Source organism: Ostrinia furnacalis, unplaced genomic scaffold (assembly GCF_004193835.3).
Source record: "Ostrinia furnacalis isolate ACB-3 unplaced genomic scaffold, ASM419383v2 OfSCF0049, whole genome shotgun sequence".
NCBI lineage: Eukaryota > Metazoa > Arthropoda > Insecta > Lepidoptera > Crambidae > Ostrinia > Ostrinia furnacalis.
In genome coordinates, this window is record NW_021130288.1 from 220,621 (window position 1) to 246,363 (window position 25,743).

The following is a 25,743-nucleotide window of genomic DNA, read 5'->3' on the forward strand; positions in this document are numbered from 1 at the left end:
ACATTTACAATCGTCAATTGGTCTACAAGTGCCCATAAAAATAAATTATTGTACTTAATAAAATATAAAAATAACCTACATCACTTACCTTCATGACATTTACAACTTTATTCACAAAATCAACAAAATTCCTACCTAATCATGATCTTACATATTCACAACACTGGAAAATAAAATAATTATTATCTACACTTAACAGATTGACCTAAAATAATATAACAATAATATAATTAAAGCTAGTAACTAAGCCGAGTAACATTAGAACCTCATTCATAAACCAAAGACATTTTGTAATAAGTAATTAACATACATAAGACTCAATTATTGTTTCAATTACCTACAGATGGCTTGGTGTGAGATTACGTCCAAACGTAATCACTAGCGAGCGCGTCAAAAAGTATCCGCTAGGGTCGCTGTAGGTACAACATTCATGACATTTTTTTACGCAGTCACTAGTGAAAACATTTGATGTAAACTCACATTAACCTACTCCTAGAGTAGGCGCACACCGTTGATTTTTAGTTGGCCGATAGTCGTGCCCGATTTTAAATTGTATGAAGAATCGGCCAAATCGAATCGGCGTAGTGTGCGCACTCCCATACATGCCCATACTGATTAACTGCCCGACTAAACTATCGGCCGACGAAAAATCAACGGTGTGCGCCTACTCTAAGCCCACAGAACGGTGTTGTTAGCAAGCGTTGCTGGGTCCAAAAGCAGTTTAACTTTCACAGCAAACGTGGCCTTCACTGGTTAAGTTTTTATCAAACTGTAGATCCTGGCTGCACAAAACATTGTAGCAGTGGGGACCAGAGGGTAAAGGTTTATTCCACTTTAATCACCTGAAGTGTGGTTAACTACATTAGTTGCATCATGCACTAATAAAATACGTTTTTCCAGTTTTGAGACTGGTAACACAGCCGATATTAAGTCTGCTCCCTTTACTTATGCTATGGTAACTTGTTACATTGATTTAAAAAGAAACACATGCATAAAATAAAATAAGACGTGTACCTAATAGGTACCTACTTATCATAAATTATTTGAATGTGATATAAAGTAAGTAATTAAGTATATTTAATTCATAAGACCAATAGCGACATCATTTTTCATATTTAAGACAAAAAGTCCAATAAGTTTTCTTTAACTAGTAAAATTAAAAACTAAAAAATCAAATACCACTATTAAATCATGATTTTAGGATTAAAATATTCCTCAGAATTAAAGGTCATTTATGAACTTATTCTAAATGACTCTACATACGTCATCAAACTTAACATTACCAATATTACATTAAATACTTCGTATATCATCTTGTGCTTGCAAATTTTTGTGCATTTACTTAATACTAAAACAATATATTTGACTAATATGTAACTTACAAATATGCGTGCCAAAATATTTATGTAATTGTAAGTAAATATAAATGAGTACGAGACTACGAGCGTCTACCTACAGTAATGAAACAGACAGTGGAATATCCAGACCTCTCATTTTTACTTTTGCTAGTCATCAAAATATACATTTTTGTGATAAAAAGTTGTGATGATTTCAGTAATGATTGAAATTTTGATAGACTGAAAGTAAATTCTACTTTCAATTTCAATATTTCATTAATTCAATTACACGCTGTATTGTGTAAGTTACTAAGATTTCAGTATTGAGTAACAATATGGCTCACTCTGACTGATTACTTCGACGAAAATGTTATTAGCTATTCATTCATACATTTATACTAGGGATGTGATCTTTGTACAAACTTAGCTCTTAATATTTACATTATAATTATACTTCATTCATACAAATGCTTTTTATATTATGTTTTGGTTTCATATTTATTTTACTGAGGTATTCTTCGGTCAAATTCTTCAACCATTACATAATTTTTGCGGTAGATAAAATATATAAATAGACATAGCTTGCAGAAAAACTTGCATAAAATATTCTATGAAATTAAATTAGTTTAATATCATTTATAAACACAATACATTCCAATATCTACGGGTCACTATGTCTAAAAACAACTAAGATTAGCCCGTAATAACAACTTAGTAACGCCTTTGTGACCAATATCAGTTAATATTATCTTAAAATTTTCATGGTCACTTATGCAAAAATTGTTGATAAGCTCAGAAATTCTTTCATGTACCTTTTAGGATACGATTTCGACATTTACGTGCAGTTTCATACACCATAATAACCTACAGAGCTGAAGTAAATGTTAGTGAAAATTTATCAGCAGACAAGTCAGTCTCATACATAAAAGGTTCAAGAAAGAAATACTGTGATTAACAACAACTTCACATCATATTGGCTAAAAATATTTGGTTCTATGAAACTTAACAAAGGTGCAAAGGCACTAAACCAACTAGACTTTCGTTCCAACATTTGGTAATCTCAGCAACGTTATATCAATTTCATTCAAATACAATATGAAATAATTGAATTGAAATTGAAATTGAATATTGCTGCTGACAGTATCACGTTATCCTCAAGCCGGCAAGCGCACAGCGTTCTATTTCAAACCGTTACAAAAATAGCTAGATATACATATATCACTGGCGACTAAAACGTCCACTACCAGACACATCTGGCGTATTGTCCTCCTAATTGTAATATTGTCCAGTTTAATAATCACTGTCAAAACAACAGGACAGCAAAAGTGATTGTTAGCAGGCCGGCTACACTTGTGGCGCGGCCCTGCGCTGCCTAGGTTTTCTTGCCGGATTGTGGCGGTCTTCTGATGAGATGGAGGGGGTCCCTCCGGTATCGTGCAAAGAGTTCCCTCTTGAATGTCTCGAAGTGCTTTCTGTTCTTTTCGTTCTGTTTCTCCCTCCAGAGAGGGCGCGTCCTGCGCGCTTGCAGCCCCCAGTGAATCGTGAAGATTGGCGAGAGTACCCTGAACTGGTACCCGATTAGGAACATTTCGTATACCTGGAAAGAAAGACGATTTCGATTAGCATTACATTTAATAGCTTTAGAAACATTAATTCTTGATAATTTTATAGTACACAGTATAGTACACACACATTAAAAGATAGTTTGATCAACATCTTATTTCTGACCGTAACCCACGCGAATGGAGCCGTGAGCACATGCCAGTTTTAACATTTTATTACTAACATTACTTAATCAAAATATACTCGTACTTACTCATATTAGTGGCTATAATTTAAATGAAATAAAACAACACTTCAAAATTCTATACACATTTAATTCGTTACAAAAACACTTTACAAAAATACCTAAAACTAAATAATACTGCAATAGAAGTATTCATTTTCAAAAAGTCTTTATTTATGTTAGCTCCATCCAAAGTAGGTCAAACTCCCGTGGTCTGTGTGACCCAGTCCCTCAAAGCTGCGACGTTGGAGAAGACGGTAGGCGAGAGAGGTAGAGCACACCCTCTGGCGAAAGAGACCACCCCGTAAGCCGTCCCTCTGAACACTGCTGGCCCTCCAGAATCACCCTGCAAAGTGATAGAAAATTTGAAAGAAGGAGGCTGAAACTAAAAGAAGTAGAAATACTTTGTTCAACAAACAAGATCCGTTTAAGAAAGGACAATTTTATTATTAGTTATTCAAATCGCTCTATGCATAACGATAACATTGAGAGAGATTTTTTTCTTTTGTCTTTTTTAACCCGTTTTCTGACTCCCAACGAATGAATACATTACAAAAGTTGCTGTTCCATTTGAACTTTGCAAAAGACTTAAATTGACACTACGTTTAATCTATACTAATATTATAAATGCGAAAGTAACTCTGTCTGTCTGTCTCTCTTTCACGCCTAAACCACCGAACCGATTTCGATGTTTGTCATAGAGATAGTTTGAGTCCCGGGAAAGGACATAGGATAGTTTTTATCCCGGTTTTTGAAACAGGGACGCGCGCGATAAAATTTTTCTGCGACAGACAAAATTCCACGCGGGCGAAGCCGCGGGCGGAAAGCTAGCTATTCAAATAAATAGATTGATAGATAGAACACATTTTTTATTTTACACCACACAAGACAAGAAAAGAAAAAAAATGTACAAAAGAAAGACATCACTTTAATTGAGGCGGTCTTATCGCTATGGAGCGTTCTCTATCAGACCACCTAGAGAACAATGGTAAAATAGGTATTCAAATGCAAATCATGACCATCTGTCCACATCGTCAGGTTACCTGGCAAGAAGACACGCCGCCTATGAGAAAGTGTCCTCCGCAGAACATGTTGGTGGTGAGCGCGTCTCCGTAAGACAGCTGGCACAGCCAGTGCGGCACCACAGGCACCCGTGCCTCCATCATGATGCGCGGGATGCGTCGTCCGCGCGGCTGTTGAGGGTTATATACCATTGTTATACAATCAATCGTGTAATAATCTACACTAATATTATAAAGAGGAAAACTTTGTTTGTTTGTTTGGTTGTAATGAATAGGCTCAAAAACTACTGGGCCGTTTTTAAAAATTCTTTCACCATTCGAAAGCTACATTATCCACGAGTAACATAGGCTAGGAAAAAAATAGGGTTCCGCAAAATATGTAGGTAATGTAGTCCACGCGCGCGAAGCCACGGGCGGAAAGCTAGTAAGTCATAAACTAAAAGCAGAGGTCTGCTAATTTCTTACACAGAGGCGCAGCTGGCCAATATCAGTGTTGTGTAGAGAGGCTTAGGTATGCCCTTGCAGTGGAAGTAAGATTATCGATACTTTTTTTATAGTTCACATGGGATATGGGGAACAGAATGTGGTGCGGTTTTGCGTGATTCAGTTCCGATTGAGTCTTATACATATAATTATACAGTGTAGTGGGATAAAGTCATCATCATGACTTGTCGCCATGACGGCCTAGCCAGTGACCATCCTAGCTGGATGGCTCATGGTTAAAGGCCAACCCGCCCCTTACCGCGGTAAGTCCCCAGCCTGTAACTGTCATCCTCGCCAGTGGCACGGCTTGTCTCAGCTGAGGCAGCCGGATTGATCTGATGGCATCGTTAAAGACCAGCGGCCGGGCCAGCCCTAGCACAGCAATGTCGTTGTCATACTGCGGATGTCCGTAGTGCGGGTGCATCGTGGACCAACCCTATTATATGGTAGAGTCTCGCATATTGATATAGTGATGACTTACCGCGGTAAGCCCCCAGCCTGTAACTGTCATCCTCGCCAGTGGCACGGCTTGTCTCGGCTGGGGCAGCCGGATGGATCTGATGGCATCATTGAAGACCAGCGGCCGGGCCAGGCCTAAGACAGCGATGTCGTTGTCATACTGCGGTTGTCCGTAACGCGGGTGCATCGTGGAACAACCCTATTATATGGTAGAGTCTCGCATATTGATATAGTGAGGACTTACCGCAGTGAGTCCCCAGCCAGTGACCGTCATCCTCGCCAGTGGCACGGCTTGTCTCGGCTGAGGCAGCCGAACTGATCTGATGGCATCGTTGAAGACCAGCGGCCGGGCCAGGCCTAGCACAGCAATGTCATTGTCATACTGCAGCTGTCCGTAACGCGGGTGCATCGTGGACCAACCCTATTATATGGTAGAGTCTCGCATATTGATATAGTGATTACTTACCGCAGTGAGTCCCCAGCCAGTGACCGTCATCCTCGCCAGCGGCACGGCTTGTCTCGGCTGGGGCAGCCGGATGGATCTGATGGCATCATTGAAGACCAGCGGCCGGGCCAGGCCTAAGACAGCGATGTCGTTGTCATACTGCGGTTGTCCGTAACGCGGGTGCATCGTGGACCAACCCTATTATATGGTAGAGTCTCGCATATTGATAATAGTGAGGACTTACCGCAGTAAGTCCCCAGCCCGTGACCGTCATCCTCGCAAGCGGCACAGCTTGTCTCGGCTGGGGCAGCCGGATTGATCTGATGGCATCGTTGAAGACCAGCGGCCGGGCCAGGCCTAGCACAGCGATGTCGTTGTCATACTGCGGTTGTCCGTACCGCGGGTGCACGGTGACGTTGGCCACGCGCACGATGCGCCCGCCCGAGTCGCGCCGAGTGCTGCCCACGCGCAAGCGGATCGCGTTCGGGGATACGCTGAAGAATTTTTAAAATGTTATTTGAAATTGTCTACATGATCAAACACAGCACAAGCAGATTGTCTATGTGTCCCGAAGTGGTAGAAGCTATATTAATTTGCAAAGCGCCTAAATAAATATGTAGAATGAAAATTGTTCATTTTGTTTATCAGTTTTTTGTTTGTGTGAGTTTTAAAGTATCTTCTATTTTTTGTCTTTCTGTCTTATATTTTCTTGTTTGCTAACGTGTTTCATGCTGAATTACTTTGAATTTGTCTAACATTTATTGCCAGTACTTTGAGAAAGCTAACAAATCAATAAGCACGGTCGCTATGTCAAGGCTGCACTCTTGAACTCGCGGTGTTTTATTATTCGTACACAGTTTTGCATATCTAATCTCATTGAAGGTTTAAAATTATAATTGATTGGCACAAAAAGTATTTTCAGATCAGTGGGTCAGGCATTATGTTAAGGAATATTCAAATTGTTTAGTTGCATAACGATAATTTCAACCAGAAAACTTTACTTTTAAGTGACATTTGTACTAAGTATTTGACCTTAACCTCACCTATGGTAAATAACGACGAGGGCTAAGTTGCCCCACACTTTACACTATTGTCACCCCAACACATAAAACTAAAACTCAAGACAGCGCCTTTGTATCTCCGAGGGTATAAAAAAGGCGCTTTATAGCCGGGCGCAAGTTTTATTCGGCACCTTGTAAAATTTAGAGCCCTAAGTTAAGGCCTAAACGCACAAAAATAGAGCCGTTTGGCCGAATAAGTTCAGATCGATCCAGGATAAAGTATTCTTGATCTATTTGATACTTAGCTATGAAATAAAGTACTTAATCATAGGTAGGTGACCTTCAGATCTGCTATGACGATCAAAAAGTTTTAGTTCATATTTTCATATTCAATTATTTAAGAAAATTAAATTAACTTTGTTCAATGTTCATGAAACACAAAGCTAGATTTTGTTTTGAAAAAAATAAATGTTTTCATTTTCATTATGGCGCCAAATGATAAAAAGTTAATAATACCAAATTATAGCAAATCTGGAGTCTTATGTTTAACGAACAAAATATCAATTTCTCATGCACAGTTTCACATACACCAAAAGACTTACTTCTGAACACAGTGCGCCGCAGTCAGGACATAGCTCGGGCTGATGATGAACCCTCCACAGAAAGAGTTCCCATTGAGCACCATGGACACCTGGTATGGGTGTCTGGTGACCGAGCTAGGCCTGCCGCCGATGATCTGACCGCTCAGCTCGGGGCATGCTGCTTCTAGCTCCAGCAGGTCTTGGAACTCTGCCACCTCTGTAGTCTGGTCTGCGGTATCCTGCTGCGTGCCATCGACATCGTTGGAGCAACATTCCGCCTCCACTGCCTCTTGGAAGTCTAAAATGAGATTGTTTTGGTAATAAAGATATAGGTTAGGATTTTTGAAAGTTAGGTTACTAAGATGCATATGATTCATTCCTCATCATTTTAAGACATTAAACAGTCCAATCAATAATTTTCAGGCAAATAAGTACTGCATTTGGGTGATAATGATAAGCTTTAACATGTATTGCAAAGCATGTATTAGGCTAATCTTGAGACACTAATAAGCAAACTGCAGAATGGATTCTTCACCTCATTATTTACGGTACTCAGTAGTCAGTATGCCCTGAAATTCTGAACAATTAATATTATCTTACGGAACGGAATATAATAAATAAAACAACAATCAACAGCATAACAAAACAAAAGTAAACGCCAATCTAGAAATTGATTATGGCAAAAAATTGGCACTGAATTCAATGCCGAATAATTTTCAATGTTCCACTGATTAGTTATATTAGCCAATAATTAAAATTGAACCTGCTGAGTATCGAATAATAATATTTCAGTGTAAGGTTTATTCAAGTGCATCATTTCTGTATTGTGACAAATTGAATATGCCTAATTTACATAAATCTCATCTTACGATAGGTGAAGATGATAAAAAAGTTATAGTAACAGTCTTCTATGTCATGTAAGGCAGTAGGTAGGCCTTTTGAGGACGAGTCTCCAATATTTCAGCACACTTATACCTATGAGCTTTAAACAAGGATATAAAAGTTTGCATATTCGTTGGCGGACATATAGGCCAATCGGTTAACCCTCTTTGTACGTCTTTGCTTTCAACACTGGTAACACTGTTCTATTAAATCTCACTCAAACTTTTACTCGACACGCAACACTCACTGAAACTTTATGCGCTGAAATATCGGAGGTTCATTCATTCACAGGTTACATAGAAAGAATAAACGTTAAGGGAAAACTGACGCTGGAATGGAATTTCACTTCCTTGCATCTTCAAAGGGATGTCAGGATACCTATAAACTTAAGTCTTTTGTATAACTTCAGGAATCGCTTATATTTAGCTATGGTAAATCGAGGCTTTACTTATTCTAATCTCATTAGATATTTGATCAAAAAAAACATAAAAATACCTAATTTATTACGTCATGCAACAAACTACTCCAGTCAAAAAAATTTCAATAAATGCTAACAGGTTAAGAAATATTTTAACGAAAAAAAATTGATATATCGATTGCTGTTAGTTCATTAGCCATATATGAAAAAGTACTTACCAGCGCCAGTGAGGAGGCTGAACAGCAGGAGAAGGCGTACGTCCATTTCAGCGGTGGTCCTGGCTGTGCCGTCAGCTGCGCCCGCGCCGGTCCTACACCATTGCCCAATGGAACCGCGGGGACAAGCACTTCTGCACTTTAGACCTTAACTCGATTCGTGAAGGTCTACGATTGGGCAACACAGTCTGGGCGCAAGCCACGGTCAAGGTGCTTCACAGATATTGTTGTTTTGTCAAGTTCAGTGGTTAATGAGGCGTACGCGACAAGTATTTTCTCAAAAAATGAAAAAGAAAGCTGAAAAAGCATTCATTCATTCGAAGATTTATCCGTCTTAAATTTTTTAATTACGAGTGATACAGGAATACCTAAGATATGTCACGAATCTAAAGAAAGCGTATCTGAAAGAAGTCTTCACAATCCTAGTATAGGATACATCATGGCAAATCGCACTAAACGCATTTCGCGAGTGAAATTTAGTGTCAGTTATTTGTAATCACATTGAAATATCAAAATGGGGCTTACAATAAATAAAATCCAAGGCAAGTCTTTGAAAAAACAAATCGTACAAGCATAAAAAAGTAAAATGTAGAGCGAGAATGTCATTAAAGCAACTTTTATTTGCGCTGAGACACAGTTCATGTGTGTCCATTAATAAACACAAAATACACAGTTTCGATTTGATTAATTGACATCTAGTAATATGTACTCGTATGTACCTAATGATGTCATGAATTATCTCTACTATTTGCCTGATACTTTTACTTTTTGGTTATTTGATCACAATTTCACAAATCACCCAGTACATACCAATTACCAACTATGGTTGGTTATTAATAAGAGGGTAGTATGTACAGGAAGGTACAGTAATATAGAATTGGGAAAGTTCCTGAAGCCCGAATCATGAATTCACCAAGCATCGCCGCTGCGCCAAATCGATTCCAAATGAGTTGTCTATTTGTCTATGCGCCGGAAACTTTGTTTCCGAAACATTTCACAACACGGGTCAATTAGTTACTGGTTTTCAGCACTAATTTCTAATTCTGACACTAGGCTGTTATTTCGAAATTAACGGCTTAAGCCAGTTTTAGATCAAGAATTTTCCGTCGAGTTTGTGAAATTATGATTGAGGTAATATCAAATCGCATTTTTTCTTCGTGAAGAGAACGTGCTGTGCGCAAAATTTTCAGCCAACTACCGAAAAGTTGTTAATATTTAACTCGGTGTGGTTCGCGTGCCAGCTGCGGGTTCAAATACCGCATGTTGTACCTATATCCATTAATGTAACTATTAAAGAATCTACATAATATGTTGTCTTATTGCTGTAGTTAGCAAGTAGACCTTGTACTATGTGCAAGCACAACTTGAAGCTACATAACGACTGTTGTTATTGTTGTACCAATAATCTAGTAACTTTAGGGGTTGCCAACAGAAATAATACACATTGACGTTATCAACACAGCCCACACGATAGACAAAAAGAATAAATACAAGGGAACCAGCTCCCGTAAATTTCTAACGTAATCATGTAATTTTCCGCCGCCTCTGCAGCAGACACTCCGACTGTTGTGGCCGTTAGGTTTGAGCTATTTTCAGAGATCACGTGACATAGACACGTATTGCTTCAAATATCACAGTTTCATGTTTTCATTGAAAACTACACCGTACAATTTATACAGTGTTCTGATTGATTGGCTATTTTTCATAGCACCTATTGTAAAACTCTACATTTTATGCAACAGTACAGTAAGTATATGGTGTAGTTTACACACACCATCAAAAAAGCTTTTTAAAGAGCTTCTGCTCTAATCGGCCAGCCAGCTAGCCCACCCTCCGAAGGACAAAATCATCTTTCACAAAGTTTTCTTTCCTCCTTTTTAAGTATTAAACCCATTTCAAAAAGGTATGAGAGTCCTGAATATTGATATCTCCTGGATCATATTCAAAAGCTAGCCCATCCATAATCCAACCCAACTCCTACTCTTTCAATTCGACCTCCCACGAAGTATTTAGTTTAATGAAGGAGCATCAAGGTCATGACGCTAAACTGAATCCGATATTTACTGCTCGTAACCCGGCTGCAGGCGTCACTCCGAGATCGTTACCGCGCCGGAATAGCGCGTGACTCACCGTTTCATAATGCAGTATGTGCTGATACAAATGAAGCACTGCTGCACCGCCAAAACAATGCAGACCATGTATCAAATGTGAATTAGGTGGCAGCACGTCATGCTCTTGCTAAAGACTATCGTTAGATTGTCTGATGTAGTGATTTGTGTTCCTCACTTACTAGCTTGTAGATTTGAATCAGAGACAATTATTGATTTTGTACTGAGGAGGTGCATTATTCAACAGTTCATCACCATCTGCCTCCTATGCCGATCTTCTTCTTTCTCAATTCAAGTCATTGAGCCCAATTTTAGGATACTCTACTACTGCTAGCTAGTTTGAGCATATCGTTGGTTCATCTTTTTTGGTGGAAAATATCAGAAGCAATAGATTTTCATTGATAACTTATCATTTTGCTTAGAGTTTGATTGGCTTGGAAGTGGTATCAGTAATATTCTTATGATTACACATAATCCAGGTCAAGATAATACACAGAGAAAACAAGCAATATTGAAAATACGTATACCTAATGGCTAAGTGTCACTAGAATATTTTCGGATCGAGTCTTCTAGACCTAACTCATCAAGATTTATGATTTTGAATAATAAATGGTTCTTTTTTCCGAATATTTTTCACGTGGCCTATTTTCTTTATCTTGTCACTCCTGTCCCAAGAGGTATTTTCGAGACATCGCATCGCCCGACGTGACCCGCCGGAGCAACCTTCAACCGGCAGCGGACCGTGACAGACCTACTTCCATCCGAGTGGTACAAACATAGAATACAAGCATATCGCTGCCTGAAATGATGATGGGCTATGAACGCTTGATGGTATGTTACGTTCTTCTCTTTTCTCCTCTTTCGTTCTCTTTAGTGCATGTGTAATTCAATGAGACGGAAAATTAGCAAAGTTGATGAAACGTAACATGTTAAGATTTAGTAGTTGTCGGGATATTTGAGGTACCCCTCATTTGAAGACACTAAAATATTATGCGGCTATAATTTAAACAGGATACCTCAGCAGCCCAGTCCAGGACAGACGGTCCTCACGCCTCAGGACAAAGAGAGCCGACCCCAAATAATAGGAAAAAGGGCTAGGGAAAAGAAGAAGAAGAAGACCTAGTTTCAGCAGCTCAATCGTATTAAAATGTACGATAAAATACTATATTTAATGTAGTTTAAAATGGTATCCGCTATTAGTTCGTCACTTGTAGCACACGCCATCATCTATTTGTGAACATTGAACTAGATTATGGGAGTTCGGCAATCTAAAACTGGGTAATCTTTCATTCAAATGCAGCTGTTCAGTTCTCTGCACGACTCTACAAAGCATTGCGAATTACTCGTAATATTTCAATATTTATTCAATACTTAGGACAACTTGCGATAATATTACCAACCTAGCGGCCGCCCGCGACTTCGTACGCGTGGATCCCGTTTAACCCCCTTCATCTGTCTTACGCGGCTTAGATTTTTTGTTTCTATAAGGAACATACAGACAGACAGACAGACAGACAGACAGACAAAAATTTTACTGATTGCATTTTTGGCATCAGTATCGATCACTAATCACCCCCTGATAGATATTTTGAAAATATATTTCATGTACAGAATTGACCTCTCTACAGATTTATTATAAGTATAGATGACGGTAAAACTTGCTCTACCCTTAGATAAATTTCCATACTATGATTAGATTTTACAAATTCAAGTATCACAACATTTATCTATTAGCCCAATGTAATATTAGAAAATTGTATTAGTATATTTTTAGGAATTACTAGATAATTAAAAACAATAATGAGGTTTATCCTCACGATTGAAAGGCCTGATAATAAATAAGAAGAAGACAAGACGTCATACTAAGAAGATTTTGCAATACAATATTTTATGATTATTTTGAATACGGTAACAACTAACAATACCTACTTGTAATCGTAAGTTTGCATTGTTATTATGCACTTGGAAACAGTTAGCCAAACAAACCAATTTTATTTTCGTAGACAGTCAATAACAATGTAGAGTTCGCCAAATAATGTTTTTCGTAAATGTCTGATGTCAGTTTGTCTCTACAAATAATATAGAAAAATTTGATCGAGAAGCTTATGGGACAGATTTTTACTTTTATACAGGGTGTTAGGTAAATGGGTATATGAGCCGACACTAGCCCATGTTAACATGGTCATTTAAATGGTATGGTGAAGTCAGAAAATTGATATCTGCATTTTAATTATTTTATAAAATTTATTTTGTATGAAAATTAAAATAATAAAAATGAAGATATCAATTTTCTGACTTCCCCATACCATTTATATGACCATGTTAACATGGGCTAGTGTCGGCTCATATACCCATTTACCTAACACCCTGTATAAGAAGTTTCTGCGTCCGTAGACTCATTAAAATTTCTAGAATAAATCCTCGCAATACTACTTGGAAATAGATATCAAGCAATCTACCTTAGTACCTATTCGTTTTAACTAAACGGCTGTTTTGTCTTCTTTTCATGATGCTGAAAAATAAACTTTTTAGGTACAGAAAAAGTGACAAGACTTTTACTAACTAATATTTATAATATACATACATCCGCAAACGCTACCCGGTCAAATTCGTCGGCAATTCTTTTCTTTCATTTTCTACAACTAAATTTCAAAAATAAATATCGCGGGCGAACCCGCGGGCGCAGCGCTGTGCTCCCGCCGCGATTCAGGCGCATGCCGCGGATCACGTTTCACGCAAACTATTTTCGATGCGCGTGCGATCTCGGCAGACACACATATTACGTGCTACGCGTCCTTTAATTTTCAATAAAAAATGTTTAACGTAGACTTGTTTACAAAAAACGTTCCATGTTAACTAAACGCTTTGGTATAGCTACGTATCTCGATCGGATCAAAAGGAAATTAAACTTCAAAAGGACCAATAAAATTAAATAATAACTTGCACGTCGGCGGTCGGCCCGTTAATGATTTGGATAAAACGGATTATTTAAAATTACTACAAGAATTTTTTTCATTGGTTTAAGTGTGACACACAATGTTACTTTCGCATATTTAGGATTATTTGTTTTATTATGATTTTTGTTTGCTAAGAAACTCATTCGGTAATTGTTGCTAATAATGTAAGGTTACACACTTGTAAGAGTTCGTAAACGTTTACATACAATTGGTCAATCCTATCTTCGAAATTAAGTAACTAGTGGTAGATAGCTAATATTAATACAAAAGTAGCCGTCTCTATTGTCCGTGATCACGTATGTCCATTCCTCCTCCCAATGACAACAGGGATTGTTTCGCGCACGTGGCGCGCGGCCACTGATAGATTTCCACGCCTCCCTGCCAAACGGCTCCATTTGGCCGGCTTCCACGGAAAACGATGTGACTTTGACATCCAAACTTAAGCTGGAACAACTATTATTTAATAACCAATACATACGTACACAATTAAGAGTCTCTAGATACGAATGTTATGATATAGACTCTATCAATCACAAGTCGCAACTTAATAGACATTTTGTGATATTTACAATTGATGTGATTCAGGAATCAAATTTTTCCATACTTCAGGAGAAAATCAGAAAAAAATTATTCTCCAATTAAAGTTCTATCTGAGAATTGGACAATGCCAATACAAAAATAAAACCAACCACTGTATTTTAAAGAAAGATCCAATACCCCGACAGTTAAACTGAAAAAAAAAACGGGGCCGACATATTGGACCGTTTAATTGAAACTTCCGGACAAATTCCTGTCTTTTTTGCAATTTATGGTCGCCGAACTGGAAATTACTTGTCTCCTCGCCACGGGATGAAACTCGTTAATCCGATGGTATTTCAATATGTAGTTGCACCGATAAATTTGCCGTAACCAATTACCGGACTGTCTGCTGGGCCGCACTTTATTGGTCATCGCGTGCCCTAAACGGGATAGGCCTGTCATTGCTGAAGTTTTGCACAAAAGAAAGGGGGGTGAATTGCCCATCTGTAAAAAGAATGTCCGTTTTGAATGTGTGATGTCATCGTCATTGGAACATCTATCCCTCTCCCGTTGATTTCTCCTGGCTTGCATAAAATAGTTGTTTTTGTTTACCGACGTATGTTCCGAACCCTTTTTTTATCCAATAAGGTGCATTTAAAGTCAATCATTGTATAAACGCGTAATCGTAGCGATAACGTGTCGAACTGAAGATTCTTGAGCCGGCGCCAACGAGTGGGCGGGACAGCACAAAACATTTTTATAATTCCATAAAAATGGGACGCGTTTCTTAATAATCCGCCAAGCCCGAGTTACTGAGCTATTTTCGATTAGCACAAGCAATTAAGAGAAACACACAAACTCATTGATTAGAAGGTAGCGTACCTATTGGAAAATTTTAAGAATACCATTAATGTAGAGAGCATCTCAGTGATATTCTGACAGTAAGTAATTTCATGTTTGTAATTAAAAATTAAGATAATTTCGATAATTTTAAACTCGTTGACCTATAACATCATCTTGACAAAATTGTTTATACCTAATTTGCGCATTCGTAAAGATCAAAACTGACGTCAAACTGTGTTATTACGTCAGACGATCATCCGGAGTTGCAAGGAAGTCTGCACTCTGCATGAGGTGATTCATAGCCTGAACACCAAATAATGAGCAGATAGGCACTGTTACAGTAAGCAACTACTGTGTAGCAGATAGATGCAACCTTTAACAACACTGCTATTGGCTCATCCTTTTGTAAGAGATGCTCAGGTTCTGCCTGAGATCCAGACGGAAAGGATTATCTATTTTTTTACTTCACCTATTTCATGTACGAACGGGGCGATACGTCAAACACAAAATATCATTGTGAATTTGTGACATCTTATCGTATCAAAAGTAATTTATTTCCCTTGCGAATGGCTGTTATAATGTTGATGATGGCGTCAAGAAGAGTTAGAAAGAATAATCAAAAGCTAATTCAATCAGCTATTAATAGAACTTTTCATGGTGTAGCACAATGTTGGGAAGCCGTTATGTTCTAACGCGTCCACCTACGTAAACAGGTCATTACAACTTTTAGCGCTCCGCCGGAGTCTTCGCGTTACGGACAGCTGTTATCGAGTAAACAGTTTATTTTCACATCTCAAATACTTATTTGTTTTGACAATGGAACCAAGAGTTGTTGACAGCCATTTCCTTTTCAGCTTACAAATTATGTCGTCTGCATTTTTTTCATTTGAGCAAAGAGGACACCCTCATTAATTCTTAACTGTCATCACTTTCACTTGTTGTTTGTTAGCATCTGATTCCGATTCAACTGTTTACTGGTGCACCCCGTATAATGAAAAGCAATAATGATTTAATCAGCCCGGCAGATGTAAACAATGCTGCGACCCTGGCGGGCTGCCAGCGGTGCGCTGGTGCCGCATGACCTGAATAAAACCGCTGCACCATGTTCGCAGCTGGACCGGGGATCTATGGTTTGTGGCTATAACGTTAGTGTAGCTGGCCACTTGTGACTGTAGCAGAACGAAAAGAAAATGCGATGATTCTAACTCTTCAATATGCATCAAAAAGTGACGTCAGTCATGTTTGTTTATGTAAATGCTACTTTAAATAATTATGAAATCTTATTAGATGCCGTCGCAACTCGAAGGAACCGTCAATCCAATTAGTGCTGTGGATGAGCCTCAACACTGTCATGACCGTAATAATGTTATTGGCCATACGGTCTGGAGACCTAAGTGCTACCTCACCGACTGGTTCAGCAAGACAGTGATGGATGGGAACAGCCTGTATTCAGCCGGTATTGTTAGAAGATGGATGGGATGAACCGAGCTTTCTCCGTGATTAAACGTAGGTACAGGAATAATTTAGTAAGATTCATCAATAAATTGTTTCTACAATAACAAAAATAATAAATTTATGTCTAAGTTTTTTTAACACTAAACCCGTTTTTTTAAAATTCGAGGTAGATTCAACCGTTGACATTGGTGTACGTATTTTTAATAGGAAAGAGAAATGATATACATAGGTTGTTCGAAGTTAATTAAGACGAAGTCGCGGGCACTCATTAGTATTGAAAAGTTAGAGTAGGAGGTACCAACACCAACTTTTATTTAAGCAAGATCTATAGCAATATGCTAATAATAATTTACTTATATTGTCAGTCGCAATTAGCAATTTTACTTACTTAACAACCGACACTGGTGTCGTAATTATCATTTTCATGTGGAAAATTTTTCATGGATCCTGTAGTAACTTGAAAACTTTTACACAAAACGCATAGATAAATTAATAAACGTCACGACACATCGTAAACATTAAACACGCTAAAGATTACAGATGTTTCGTTTATCACTGAATGCTAAACAATTTAACAACTTTAATTACGAAGTTACCTAATTACAGTCGAGACGGTATTGAATGCCAAAGCCTTTTACAAAATTTGTGGAAATTGGCGCGCTTTATTTTTTTATGCTCGACCATTACGCACAAAATTTTTAGTTGTAAGTACCTACTTAAAATATTTTTATAATAAACTAGCTGACCCGGCGAACTTCGTACCGCCTTAGCGTAGAGATTTTCTCAATATTTTTTTCCGTAAGAACCATCCTTGGACTTCCACAAACATTTAAAAAAAAGAATTATCGAAATCGGTTCAGCCGTTCACACGTGATGCCGTGACAACGCGAAACGGGTTTCATTTTTATATATATAGATTATTTTTGTTGTGTTTAATAGGTAGGTAGTTATCTTACGTAATTTAAATCAAAATAGTCAACTCGTCTTCCAAACAAACACTTACCTGTGTGTTCCATATTTCCGTAGCCTAGAAACGGTTCGTCATGAGCGAGCTCAGTATCGAACACCATAGCTCGTGTATGAAGCTTGGAGTCTCACTTTCGCGAAGTTGGTCACGTTTTGTGGCTAAGTATCTTCTAGCTCTAGCTGTCTTTTAGCTTTCCCCTTACACAACGAAATCAATCTCAGTCCCCCACACTGCTAAGTGCTGCCTTACCTGCGTGTTCCTGGTGAACCCGTAGCCCAGGAACCTCTCATCATGTGGTGGCACAGTATCAGGCGCCACGTAGAAGGGCTCGTACAGTAGCTCGAAGTTGGTCACGTTGTGGCTAAGTATTTTCTAGCTCTAGCCGTCTTTTAGCTTTCCCCTTACACAACGAAATCAATCTGTTCCCACACACTGCTAAGTGCTGCCTTACCTGCGTGTTCCTGGTGAACCCGTAGCCCAGGAACCTTTCGTCGTGTGGTGGTACAGTATAAGGCGCCACGTAGAAGGGCTCGAACAGCAGCTCGAAGTTCGTCACGTTTTGTGGCTAAGTATCTTTTAGCTCTAGCCGTCTTTTAGCTTTCCCCTTACACAACGAAATCAATCTGTTCCCACACACTGCTAAGTGCTGCCTTACCTGCGTGTTCCTGGTGAACCCGTAGCCCAGGAACCTTTCGTCGTGTGGTGGCACAGTATCGGGCGCCACGTAGAAGGGCTCGTAAAGAAGCTCGAAGTTCGTCACGTTGTGGCTCACGTGTGTCTCCAGGCTCTCGTTGCCGCCGCTTGCCTCCCATCTAGAGGACGAGGTATGGTTTGAAGGGAGACTGTATTTGTTTCTCACTTTTAGACAGTAAAAAGCCACGAAAGTGCTATTAGAAGACACTAAGTAATAATTCAAATCCTTAAAAAATCTCAAAATNATTACAGTCGAGACGGTATTGAATGCCAAAGCCTTTTACAAAATTTGTGGAAATTGGCGCGCTTTATTTTTTTATGCTCGACCATTACGCACAAAATTTTTAGTTGTAAGTACTTAAAATATTTTTATAATAAATTATTTTTGTTGTGTTTAATAGGTAGGTATCTTACGTAATTTAAATCAAAATAGTCAACTCGTCTTCCAAACAAACACTTACTGTGTTTTCCATATTTCCGTAGCCTAGAAACGGTTCGTCATGAGCGAGCTCAGTATCGAACACCATAGCTCGTGTATGAAGCTTGGAGTCTCACTTTCACGAAGTTGGTCACGTTTTGTGGCTAAGTATCTTTTAGCTCTAGCCGTCTTTTAGCTTTCCCCTTACACAACGAAATCAATCTCTATTCCCCCACACTGCTAAGTGCTGCCTTACCTGCGTGTTCCTGGTGAACCCGTAGCCCAGGAACCTCTCATCATGTGTTGGCACTGTATCAGGCGCCACGTAAAAGGGCTCGAACAGCAGCTCGAAGTTGGTCACGTTGTGGCTAAGTATTTTCTAGCTCTAGCCGTCTTTTAGCTTCCCCTTACCCAACGTAATCAATCTGTTCCCGCACACTGCTAAGTGCTGCCTTACCTGCGTGTTCCTGGTGAACCCGTAGCCCAGGAACCTCTCATCATGTGGTGGCACAGTATGAGGCGCCACATAGAAGGACTCGTACAGCAGCTCGAAATTGGTCACGTTTTGTGGCTAAGTATCTTTTAGCTTTCCCTCTTACACAACGAAATCAATCTGTCCCCCCACACTGCTAAGTGCTGCCTTACCTGCGTGTTCCTGGTGAACCCGTAGCCCAGGAACTTCTCATCATGTGGTGGCACAGTATAAGGCGCCACGTAGAAGGGCTCGTACAGCAACTCGAAGTTGGTCACGTTGTGGCTAAGTATCTTCTAGCTCTAGCCGTCTTTTAGCTTCCCCTTACCCAACGTAATCAATCTGTTCCCGTACACTGCTAAGAGCTGCCTTACCTGCGTGTTCCTGGTGAACCCGTAGCCCAGGAACCTCTCATCATGTGGTGGCACGGTATCGGGCGCCACGTAGAAGGGCTCGTAAAGAAGCTCGAAGTTCGTCACGTTGTGGCTCACGTGTGTCTCCAGGCTCTCGTTGCCACCGCTCGCCTCCCATCTAGGGGACGAGGAATATGGTTTGAAAGGAGACTGTATTTGTTTCTCACTTTTAGACAGTAAAAAGCCACGAAAGTGCTATTAGAAGACACTAAGTAATAATTCAAATCCTTAAAAAATCTCAAAATNAAAATAGTATTTAAACTATTTTCACGCGTACAAAGTTGATTTTGTGGCGTCGAACCTTGGACCAGGCATATAGCTAAGCAATGCAATCGTACAGGAGGGTACAAGGAAGAGAGGCAGCCACATTAGGTAACACAGAGTCGTTCAGGAGAGTGTCAGGAAGCAAACTCGTAAGCCTTGTTAGGGTTACACTGGTTAAGGCGACCCTTTACAAGGCTTGGAAGCATGTGGGTAACAAGCCATTGGACGTGGAGAGGGTCATTAATTATACGTATATTTTCTACTTTGCCGAACTTTAGCGCGAGNGCAGTGAGTTGTGGCAGAATTAAATAAAGTCACTTATTCAGTTTTGCCACGTAAATTCTACAACAAACAGAGTTGTAATTTATGGGCAATAGTTTCACTAAACTGAAGATATCTTTGGAAATATCATAGATATTGCCACGAGAGTAAGACCAAAATATAGGTAACACTTTCTACTATACAAAAAGTGGAAAAAGTGGTTTTTGCTAAAAGTGTCAGTTATTTAATTCTGCCACGACGGTGACGATATAGGAGTACCTAATGTAGTATGAAAAAATTGAAAATTATAATTTCTCCTAAAATAAAGCATAAATTGACTGGCCCTTTTAGACATAACATAATTAATTAATAAACTATAATTTACACTAATAAAGTATTCAAAAGCATCTTAAAAAAGTTACGGACAAAATGACGTCGAAAATATACAGATTTCTATGGAATGACCCATTATGGAGTTTTCTGACTACCTACTTAACTGGTCATTTTAAAAGACCTATCCAACAACGACTTGATTGACTTGACTTGACTTGACAACGACATGTAGGGGATTAGCGCTAAAAAAAAAGTTTTTTTACCGTTTTGTCGCGATGGTCGGCGTGATTAATATACCTACATACCTCCACAAAATTACAGCTCTCTAGTACAACAGTTTCCAAGTAAAACCTCAGACAGACAGACAGACATATCGAAACTATAAGGGTTCCTTGTCAGGACTACAAAACCCTAAAAGATGGAGAACGTTATTGTAATTAATAATTTTTACAAACAGTTTTATAAATTCAGTTCGGCGCTGATACACAGCTGACAGCAATTCACAGCACTTCATCGAAGTTTTTTTTTATATTTTTTTAACCAGTTAATTAATTTATAATAAACTAGCTTTTCGCCCGCGGCTTCGCCCGCGTGGAATTTTGTCTGTCACTGAAAAACTTAATCGCGCGCGTCCCTGTTTCAAAAACCGGGATAAAAACTATCCTATATCCTTTCCCGGAACTGGAACTATCTCTATGCCAATCAAAATCGGTTCAGTGGTTTAGGCGTGAAAGAGAAACAGACAGACAGACAGAGTTACTTTCGCATTTATAATACATATTAAGTATACCTCCGTCTGCTCGTTTGCCTCCTGTCACATAAAAAAAACCTAGATATTATGTAGTATAGATGTTACGGTAAATGTGATAAATGTGTAAATTATGAATAATCGCCGGTTATTATGAATAATCACCTCATGATTTGGTAAATGTGATTAATATGTGATTTCACAAACGTAAGTAAGTTCTTGTCATCCCTTAATTCTATCTTAGTAAATAGTAAAAATAAGAAAATCATACTCACAGGCGATATAAACCTAGACCTCTGCGCCCAACCCCTGAGTGAACAGTGTGCCGAACTGCCGAGTACGTCTCTCTTTTGAGCGAACACCAACTTATCCCAGCAATAACCAAGGCAACCAGAGCGAACGCTTGTCTAGACCACTTTTTCGTGAAAAAACCCGACCAGGCAGTCGGACTGGTCTGTATTACGGACATTACAGATCACTACATTTGCCTACTAGGATTAGCAGTCGGCCCGCCTAGAAATCCCATAACCCGTTTTCGACTCAAAATAGAAAATGAATCAGTTGTACACAAAATTTCAGGAGCAGATTGGACACCAGTTACCAAATGTCAAGATACTAATGAAGCAGTATCCGTATTGAGTAAAATCATAAACGACGCTATAGCACAGAATAAGTAATAGTACAGGCTATAGTAAGTAGTACAACAAAAATCAAAGTCAGCCGCTCGAAGTTCAATCTTAAACCGTGGATTACACCTGGTTTGATTAGATGCCAGAAACATAGGGATCGTCTCCACCTTAAAGCTAAGCAAAATCCGGAAAATCAAGTAATAGTCACATCGTACAAAAGATATCGTAACTTTCTAAACAGTATCCTTCAGAAGACTAAAAATACATACGAAAACCAAAACTTAATTGCTAACAAAAATAATCCGAAGAAACTCTGGCATACAATAAAAGACATATGCCATTTAAACAACCCTTTAAATAATTATTCTACTAACCTCATACAAAACAAAGACGATCCGAAATCCTCCGTAAACCAATGTAATAGTTTCTTTGCTAATGTCGGAAAGGACTTAACTGATAAAACTCTTAATAATAATGTCAACTACTCAAGATTTACTAGCTGCTGCAATACCACCTCGACAGTCGATATCGAAATCATTCTTCTTAAATCCCACTGATGAAAATGAAGTCGACNAGACTGTATTTGTTTCTCACTTTTAGACAGTAAAAAGCCACGAAAGTGCTATTAGAAGACACTAAGTAATAATTCAAATCCTTAAAAAATCTCAAAATAGCTGTTTGTTTTTCATTAATTCTGGCTGGGATCATCTTTAAATGTACCTTCAAGATTGATTAAGTGGAGGTAGGTCATATTGTCGTGAGACGGCTCTACTGTAGGTGTATTATTGCTACTGAAACACTTTGTAAGATGTAAAATTCACGCATTCACTTACCTAGAAAAATTAGAAGCATACTGGTTATAAATAAACACCTTCCTATGGAAAGGTATGGCCAACTTGTTCTTGGAGAGCCGCAGCAACTCCGACTTGTTGGCCGGGAAGTTGGCCACTCTTCGGTCCAGCTCGTACGTCGGCACTACATAGGCGCACAATGGGCAGCGTGGCGCTGTGGCTAAGAATTTGTCCAGCGCCTCCGACATGCCCCTCGAGGGAACTATGTCCACGTCCACCAAGAAAACATAAGGCGTCTGGCAGTTCCGCCGCGCAAGATTCCGCAAATGGTTCTGAGGGTACGGGTGCCTCGCTCTCCATGCAACAGTATCTGCTCGCCTTTCTCCAGGCGGCAGCGGCTTAGCCTCACAGTCTCTCGCCCAGTTCGGAACCGCACCCTGAACGCCGGGTCTCTCCGCCGACGTGGCGACGTGCAGCGCGAGTCTAGAGTACACGTCCGGCTGGCATCTGAAAAGCCACGTGGCGAAGGCTCGAAGCAGTCTCAATTCGTCACCGGCCACGAAGACCGCGACGGATATGGGCCCGGTCCAGTGAGCCGCTATCCGGAGTAGCTCGTGGAGTCGTTCGATGGAGCTCTGGGTGGCGAGGCAGACGCGCCTGTTCATGGAGACTTCGGCGTACATGTCGCCGACGGTGGCGTAGTCGAACATGCGGTAGGAGCGCGAGCCGTCCCAGCGGCCGAGGCGGAGATCCAAGCGGGCGATGGGATCGTCGTCTAGGGCTGGGTTCTGCGTGTCGAGGCAGGGCTCGCAGGACGGCGGCTCGGCGGCGGGCGGCGTGGCGGGCGCGGGGCAGGCGGGCGGCCGCAGCAGCCACACGTTGGCGGCCGCGTTGTAAACGACCAGCGCCACCGCCGCGATCGTCACTATGCTCCATTGGCACCGCCAGCGCCACCACTGCGGACGAGACGCCATCGCTATACTACTACTATAAAAGGAAAAGGAACGCTACAGTTACGACTCAAATAGAAGCGNAAGAAGCGCAGTCATGTTTTTTTTCGATTCTATTTTGTTATTTTTAAGTGAGTTTTAACTTTAGTGCATAGTTAATTAATTAGGTAATCACGCACAACGATTCTTAAAGTTTTATGACCGTGACGTGATTTTTATTTCTTGGGGTTCCGTCACTTCATTTAAAAGGTTTTATACGCGCGATTACGTTTTTTGATAATTTCGTTTAATTTAAATTTTACTTTGAGATTGAAAATAGCACAAACTATGGCTTACAATCTTGTCCCTGCGAATCTTCGCCATTGGCCGGTGTACTTTCATGTGACCCATCCCAAGCCGAGCTCAGCCACCATCATCCTGACACCCGAGGACCCATTGGCGCCCGCACACTGTTGGACACACAGTAGAGCTATTAACTTATCTATTACCCATCTAACCCATCAGTGATCAATAATTTCAATACATAATCACAGACTACAATGGAAAAATAATCTTAGTAGGTAATTTAGAGAAAGCAATCAAACCAACAATGAAAACCATCAATGTATTGTGTTATCGTATAATTAAGAACGATAAAAAACTTTGATTTACGATATTTGACGATATTATCTAGGTACATAGAAAGCTTTTTTATTCATAATCAAGCTTAGAATACCTATGTTTAAAAATTTACGTCTGTGCGCTTAGATCTTATCAGCTAAGTAACTAAGTACTTATCGGATTTTAATGCAGTTTTCAGCAATAGAAGTCTAAACTAAAAACTGACTAAACTTCCTCCCGAATGGGAGGTATATAGGGAGCAGTACATAATAATACCTACACAGCACACGGTGAAGCCGGGGTAAGTAATTAAAGACTTTAAAAAATTAAAGTGCGGTACGCGACGACGTTTTTAAATGATAAACACGACCATTCACTGTACAGTGATTCTGAATATTTACGAAGGTAAGTAGGTGCTTCAATTTTGAATTTCGGAAGTAGGTAGGTAAGAAGTTAAGTAGGTAGGTATGTAGACTACCTAATACCTACTGAAAACCTGATTTTGAAACTCCTTTTCAACATTTTTTATTCTCAGTTGTCTAGGGATTGATAATGATATAAAAATAATGAAACTTTTTTTATATTAAGTTTTTTAATAGTTATGCAGAAATCTGGATTTCAAGAATAGGATGTACTTAGATACCTACAATAGGCAGTACCTAAGTACCTACACAGGTGTCCGGACACACTCTGAATAATTGATAACAACTGCAATATTGTTTTGAGGTTAAATCTACCTACCTACCAGTTTGAAAGCATTGATTTAAATGAAATTTACCTACAGAAGTATCTAACTTAAAATTTTAATTTAAAAAATAAAATTCAACTTACCAGTAGGTAGTTATTAAAACGCCAGTTTGTAATATTTTCTGGTTAGAATATTTAGATTTAGGTAACAAAAACAGAAGACAGATGGGTGGCTTTAATGGGAACTGCGCAGGCCCGAAGTTAGCACATGCGCGGTTAAATTATGTAGGTATACCTACATAAGTTCAAGAGGGCAGCAGGGCTCCAATTCTTGGTACGATGGTGACCGTGATTCTTGAAGGTCACAGCAACGTAAATTCAAATTTAAATTTCAAACGTATTAATTATAATCTGATGAAACACTACCTACTAAGTAACGTAAATGAGAAATAAGAGGCATTTATGTGAGTAACTAGTTAGCCGTTAAGTCTAATTAACGTAGCAAATTGAACTGAATTACTTTTAAAGTCTGAAAATGTATAATAATACCGTGATAATAAGCTAATGATGCTGTAGGTATTCCAATGGTTGTTGATAAAAAGTTGAGTGCGATAAAGAGTAATATAATTACGTATCCAATGTCAATACCTATTTGGAAACTTACGATTAATTTGGTATAATAATGCTTGGCTGAGGCCCGCATAACAAATATAATAACCCACCCCAAAAAGGTGGAGAAAAAATCAAGAAGTGTATAAATAATAATTTGTACTAATTACTTGTTTTCCACTTGCCGTTGGTTAATTAATTTTTAATACTAATTTGTTGAACCTTTCGTCTTATGCCAGCTGCACGCACACACTGGCCCCAACATTGGTCCCAACGCCATCGCGCCATTAGTCTGACGATATTAACAAAATCAAATTCAAAATCATTTATTCAGTTTAGACCACAAGTGGCACTTAAGATATCAAATTGATACCTACGTTGGAATATCTTCAAGTTG

General features: G+C 39.3%; 2 protein-coding genes across 3 annotated transcripts; both read right to left on the minus strand.

The window, feature by feature from the left end:
- Positions 1 to 768: 768 nt before the first annotated feature.
- On the minus strand, positions 769 to 25,238 carry LOC114354769 (beta-1,4-glucuronyltransferase 1). Of its 2 annotated transcripts, XM_028307360.1 has the most exons (6): positions 24,882 to 25,238; positions 23,787 to 23,899; positions 22,543 to 23,456; positions 19,436 to 19,592; positions 4,167 to 4,316; positions 3,316 to 3,469 (listed from the first exon to the last, which is right to left on the minus strand). In XM_028307360.1, exons 2-6 carry the CDS (start codon positions 23,838 to 23,840, stop codon positions 3,323 to 3,325), a joined length of 1,422 nt encoding a protein of 473 aa, XP_028163161.1. In that variant the 5' UTR covers positions 23,841 to 23,899; positions 24,882 to 25,238; the 3' UTR covers positions 3,316 to 3,322. The 2 variants fall into 2 exon arrangements, with proteins under 2 accessions (XP_028163226.1, XP_028163161.1); XM_028307425.1 differs by lacking the exons at positions 3,316 to 3,469; positions 4,167 to 4,316 and adding an exon at positions 769 to 2,934.
- On the minus strand, positions 7,132 to 8,934 carry LOC114354908 (complement factor D-like). Its single transcript, XM_028307538.1, has 2 exons — positions 8,633 to 8,934; positions 7,132 to 7,412 (listed from the first exon to the last, which is right to left on the minus strand). Exons 1-2 carry the CDS (start codon positions 8,676 to 8,678, stop codon positions 7,132 to 7,134), a joined length of 327 nt encoding a protein of 108 aa, XP_028163339.1. The 5' UTR covers positions 8,679 to 8,934.
- Positions 25,239 to 25,743: the final 505 nt, after the last annotated feature.